General features: G+C 27.3%; 1 protein-coding gene across 1 annotated transcript; it reads right to left on the bottom strand.

Annotated features, from left to right (window-relative positions):
• Positions 1 to 4,357: 4,357 nt before the first annotated feature.
• Positions 4,358 to 6,097, bottom strand: LOC137655514 (putative leucine-rich repeat-containing protein DDB_G0290503). Its single transcript, XM_068389413.1, has one exon. The coding sequence runs from the start codon at positions 6,095 to 6,097 to the stop codon at positions 4,358 to 4,360; it is 1,740 nt and encodes a 579-aa protein (XP_068245514.1).
• Positions 6,098 to 6,520: the final 423 nt, after the last annotated feature.

The following is a 6,520-nucleotide window of genomic DNA, read 5'->3' as shown; positions in this document are numbered from 1 at the left end:
AATGTGGCTGAAATAAGAATATACATAAATAGCTGTAAATTCATATTTAAATGTATATATATACACACATATATATATATATATATATATATATATATATATATATATATATATATATATATATATATATATATATATATACAGACACACACACACATATATATATATATATATATATATATATATGTATATATATATATGTATATATATATATATATATATACATATATATATGTATATATATATATATATATATATATATATATGTATATATGCACATGTATATATATATGCATATGTATATATATATATATATATATATATATATATATATATGTGTGTGTGTGTGCGCGTATGTGTGTATATACATGCATATGTATATTTATATACATATATATATATATATATATATATATATATATATATATGTATATATATATATATATGTGTGTGTGTGTGTGTGTGTATGTATAATCATTTTATCACCAACCCTCATGATTTCCGATAAGCCACAAATACCTCTTAATACCTAATTAACTCTGGAGCTCAGTCGTAAGTTGTAATCTATTTCATAATTAGAATTTCTGACCAGCCAATGATTGGAACCTTAGCCGAGTCAAAATTAAAGGGGACAGTCGACTGTTATAACCAAGCGACTATAAAGTAAGAATTGACTATGACTCTGCTGTGCATATTCCTATTAAAGTCTGGATTTAATTTGGAGTTTAAAATCAACCAAACTCCGGACTATTAAAGTCTACTGAAGAGTATAAAACCTAATGATAATCTTATTGCTAACGTAAATCTTTATTCTGTTGATTCGAAATTGAAAAGACAAGAGAGACATGAGTTGAATCTGACTCCTCCGTGGTTATAGTAGTCAATTGGCACCACCAGTTCGACTCGGCTAAGGTTCAAACCCTTGGTCGACCAGATATTTATATCAGGAATTTATTTGCTCATTTGAGTTACAGTACTATGTCAGAGGGAATTCGATATGAATATATATTTTTGGTTTATTCAGATATATATATATATATATATATATATGTATATATATATATATATATATATTTGTGTGTATATGTATGTATATATATATATATATATATATATATATATATATATATATATATATATATGTATATATATATATATATATATATATATATATGTATGTATATATATATATATATATATATATATATATATATATATATATAGTGTGTGTGTATGCGTGTGTATTTTTTATCTATATGCATATACATGAATATATACATACATATATATATATATATATATATATATATATATATATATATATATATATATATATATATATATATATATATACTCAACAGGTCGTCAGCTTCATCGCCACGTACGTCGTGATATTACTTCAATTCAAAATATCAGATGAGCCTTCTTCCACACCTCCAACGAAAGATAATCATACCTCTCTCAATTCGACCCAGCCTCTCCCGAGGACAGACGAGTGATGCAGTTGTGCCGGCGAGCAAGCAGCTAGCCCCACCATAAGGTTAAATTTCGAGCACATTTTGCTATATATTTTTTACAAATTGCTCCAACAGCCTTAATTTTTGTCATAGAGAGGTCAGGTTGGTCTCATTCTTTTGGACAATGCCTGAAGTTTCTCATAAAGTTATCAAAAACATGCAAAAATATGTAAATAACAGTGTTTTGCGAGAATGTACCGGTACGTCCTTTGGGGGCGAAAGGGCTAGGTTGTACCTGAGACACTCTCGTCAATGCAACTAGATTATATTTACTCGGAGGTTGAGTATATATACAACCGTTTCCAGTCAAGAATGGCATAAAAAGTCAAACACAATGGTGCAGGAAAATACAGGAATGAATAAGTTATCAATGAGAGGGGAGAATGATAATGACGATATACAAAAAAAAAAAAAAAAAAAAAAAAAAAAAAAAAAAAAATAAGAAATGCGTTACAATATACGAGCATGTATGATACACGATTGGTACAAAGTTGAATGTAATCTACAAAAATTATCACAATGTGTAATTTTCTACATAAGAACACTGAATATAATCTTAGTTTGGGTCTTGTATCAGTTATTCTTTTGAAAACTTATCATAATTTTTTTTTTTTTTTTTTTTAAATACACTCTACGTATATTCTGAGCTTGTATCATCTATACAAAAATACACTCTTCTACCATTTTTTTTTTTTTTTTTTTTTTAGGGCAATCTCTGTCGCTCTGTTATCTTCCTTGGAATCTGTTGTTTTTCTTCTTTTCTCTGGGCAATGATAATGTTAATGTCTTGATAGGAACATTCAACATACTACAGCTGGTGATTGATTTATACATAATTAATTACAAAAAAAGTTCATGTTATATTATTATTATTATCATTATTATTATTATTATTATCATTATTAATCTTATTATTATTATTATTATCCTTATTATTATTATTATTATTCTCCTTATTATTATTATTATTATTTTATATTATTATTATTATCATTATCATTATCATTATCATTATCATTATTATTATTATTATTATTATTATTATTATATATTATTATTATTATCATTATCATTATCATTATCATTATCATTATTATTATTATTATTATTATTATTATTATTATTATTATTATTATTACTTGAACATTGGTTCCTAATAAAGATAATTTGTATGTAACAAAACGTAATATTGAAATCAGGAGAGTGTATTTCTTAAAGAATTAAATATCATTAAAAATGGTTGTGAAATTTTATAGAAATATAATTATTACGATGTAATATATTTCTTAAACTTTCTAACAAGTAAATTTATGATGTCTTTTTGTAAAATATTTAATGAGCAAAAAAAAAAAAAAAAAAAAAAAAAAAAAAACTCATATTGTTAACTTATGTTAAATCATGTTAATTCATATATTGTAGACAGTAGTATAAAGTATTCAATGAGCAAAAGAAAAACTTGTGTTATTAAATCATGTTAATTCAAATATTGTAGAGACAGTAGTTAGTTCATTGTTATTGAATGTTTTGTGTGGTAATTAACGTTGCTAAATGTAGAATGTATTATGTGAAACTATGTCTCCCATATTTTGTGTGGTAATTAACTTGGCTAAATATGGAATGTATTTTGTGAAACTGTCTCCCATATTTTGTGTGGTAATTAACTTTACCAAATATGGAATGTATTATGTTAAACTATGTCTCCCATAATTTGAGTGGCAATTAACTTTACAAAATATGGAATGTATCATGTTAAACTATGTCTCCCATATTTTGTGTGGTAATTAACTTGGCTAAATATGGAATGTATTTTGTGAAACTGTCTCCCATATTTTGTGTGGTAATTAACTTTACCAAATATGGAATACATCATGTTAATCTATGTCTCCCCTATTTTGAGTGGTAATTAACTTTACCAAATGTAGAATGTATTATGTGAAACAATGTCTCCCCTATTTTGGGTGGTAATTACATTTGTTAAATATGGAATGTATAATGTTAAATTATGTCTCCGATATTTTGGGTGGTAATTAACTTTGTTAAATAAGGATTGTATTATGTGAAACTATGTCTCTCCTTTTTGTGTAGTAATTAATTTTGTTAAATATGGACTGTATTATGTGAAACTATGTCGCCCCTATTTTGTGTGGTAATCAACTTTGTTAGATATGGAATGTATCATGTAAAACTATGTCTCCCCTATTTTGTGGGGTAATTAACCTTCTTAAATATGGAATATATCCTGTTAAACTATGTCTCCCATATTTTGTGTGGTAATTAACTTGGCTAAATATGGAATGTATCATGTGAAACTATGTCACCCATATTTTCCAAATTTCTTTCTTTTATTATATTATTTGTAATAACTCCTTATATCGATATAGTGACCTTTACATACATGCGTATGTATTTATTATGATTGCCTGATATTACCAAATAAAAATCAACAACCAAGAAAATATAATTTCAATGATATACCTATTTTTGTATACATATGTATGTATTTATCGTGATTGCCTAATATTACCAAAAAAAAAAAAAAGGAAAAATTAAAAATATAATTTTCTTTTTGCCCTAAACCTTGGAGCTTTACAAATTTGTCTTATAACATACTTCAAAATTCCACAAAAATAGAATATATTTTATACATCAACCTTAATGAGGACGAATTTGCAAAAGTGCTGAGAAAGTTAATATCTGCTCATTAAGCAGCTCATGGTTTATTCTGAAAACCTCTATCCTGGATTACCTCTGAAAAGTCTTCCAAGGAGACTGAATTTTTAGGTAAAACTTCCCTACTCAATTACTGTGATTTATAACTTTTCAAGAAAACACTGGCATGACTAGCATGAACAGTTCATCATTTTTTCAGTATCTTCAGTGCTCAGTTTCATTAACTTTTCCATGATTTCTTCAGTATCTTCAGTGTTCAGTTTCATTAACTTTTCTATGATTTCTTCGGTATCTTCAGTGCTCAGTTTCATTAACTTTTCTATGATTTCTTCAGTATCTTCAGAGCTAAGTTTCATTAACTTTTCCATGATTTCTTTAGTATCTTCAGTGCTCAGTTTCATTAACTTTTCTATGATTTCTTCGGTATCTTCAGTGCTCAGTTTCATTAACTTTTCCATGATTTCTTCGGTATCTTCAGTGCTCAGTTTCATTAACTTTACCAAGATTTCTTCGGTATCTTCAGTGCTCAGTTTCATTAACTTTACGATGATTACTTCGGTATCTTCAGTGCTCAGTTTCATTAACTTTTCCATGATTTCTTCAGTATCTTCAGTGCTCAGTTTCATTAACTTTTCCATGATTTCTTCAGTATCTTCAGTGCTCAGTTTCATTAACTTTTCCATGATTTCTTTAGTATCTTCAGTACTTAGTTTCATTAACTTTTCTATGATTTCTTCGGTATCTTCAGTGCTCAGTTTCATTAACTTTTCTATGATTTCTTCAGTATCTTCAGAGCTAAGTTTCATTAACTTTACCATGATTTCTTCAGTATCTTCAGTGCTCAGTTTCATTAACTTTACCATGATTTCTTCAGTATCTTCAGTGCTCAGTTTCATTAACTTTTCCATGATTTCTTCAGTATCTTCAGTGCTCAGTTTCATTAACTTTTCCATGATTTCTTTAGTATCTTCAGTACTTAGTTTCATTAACTTTTCTATGATTTCTTTGGTATCTTCAGTGTTCAGTTTCATTAACTTTTCCATGATTTCTTCAGTATCTTCAGTGCTCAGTTTCATTAACTTTTCCATGATTTCTTCAGTATCTTCAGTGCTCAGTTTCATTAACTTTTCCATGATTTCTTTAGTATCTTCAGTACTTAGTTTCATTAACTTTTCTATGATTTCTTCGGTATCTTCAGTGCTCAGTTTCATTAACTTTTCCATGATTTCTTCAGTATCTTCAGAGCTAAGTTTCATTAACTTTACCATGATTTCTTCAGTATCTTCAGTGCTCAGTTTCATTAACTTTACCATGATTTTTTCAGTATCTTCAGTGCTCAGTTTCATTAACTTTACCATGATTTCTTCAGTATCTTCAGAGCTAAGTTTCATTAACTTTACCATGATTTCTTCAGTATCTTCAGTGCTCAGTTTCATTAACTTTACCATAATTTCTTCAGTATCTTCAGTGCTCAGTTTCATTAACTTTACCATGATTTCTTCAGTATCTTCAGTGCTCAGTTTCATTAACTTTTCCATGATTTCTTCAGTATCTTCAGTGCTCAGTTTCATTAACTTTTCCATGATTTCTTCAGTATCTTCAGTACTTAGTTTCATTAGCTTTTCCATGATTTCTTCAGTATCTTCAGTGCTCAGTTTCATTAGCTTTTCCATGATTTCTTCAGTATCTTCAGTGCTCAGTTTCATTAACTTTACCATAAATTCCTCCATATCTTCAGTGCTCATTTTCATGAACTTTTCCATGATTTCTTCAGTATCTTCAGTGCTCAGTTTCATTAACTTTTCCATGATTTCTTCAGTATCTTCAGTACTTAGTTTCATTAGCTTTTCCATGATTTCTTCAGTATCTTCAGTGCTCAGTTTCATTAACCTTTTCTTAATAAGTTTCATTTTTCGAATATATCGTTAAACTTTTCAACTTATGAGAAATCTAGAGATTTGAGATAGGAAATTAAGAACGTGAAATTTTTCTCTAGATATGAAGGGTAATTCATTTTAAAACACTTTTATGTTTTAATTGTAATTTAACATTATGTTATGAAAAAAATATAAAATCAAATTACACAGCCGTATCCAACTAATTTTTATCAGTTAAATTAATCATGTAAAATAGAATCGTTTTTAAGAAAAGAAGAAATCCTTTTATATAGGAAATGTTTATTTTAATGTTGTTACTGTTCTTAAAATGTTAAATTTTCCCTAGTTTCCTTTCCTCACTGGGCTATTTTCCCTGTTGGAGCCCCTGGACTTATAGAATCTTGCTTTTCTAACTAGGGTTGTAGTTTAGTTAATAATAATAATAATAATAATAAT

This window comes from Palaemon carinicauda, chromosome 16 (assembly GCF_036898095.1).
Source record: "Palaemon carinicauda isolate YSFRI2023 chromosome 16, ASM3689809v2, whole genome shotgun sequence".
NCBI lineage: Eukaryota > Metazoa > Arthropoda > Malacostraca > Decapoda > Palaemonidae > Palaemon > Palaemon carinicauda.
This window is presented reverse-complemented; position numbering and strand designations above follow the sequence as displayed.

What these genes read in the sequence shown, in the direction of transcription:
- LOC137655514 (XM_068389413.1), bottom strand. Translation starts at nt 6,097, where the DNA reads ATGAAACTTATTAAGAAAAGGTTAATGAAACTGAGCACTGAAGATACT.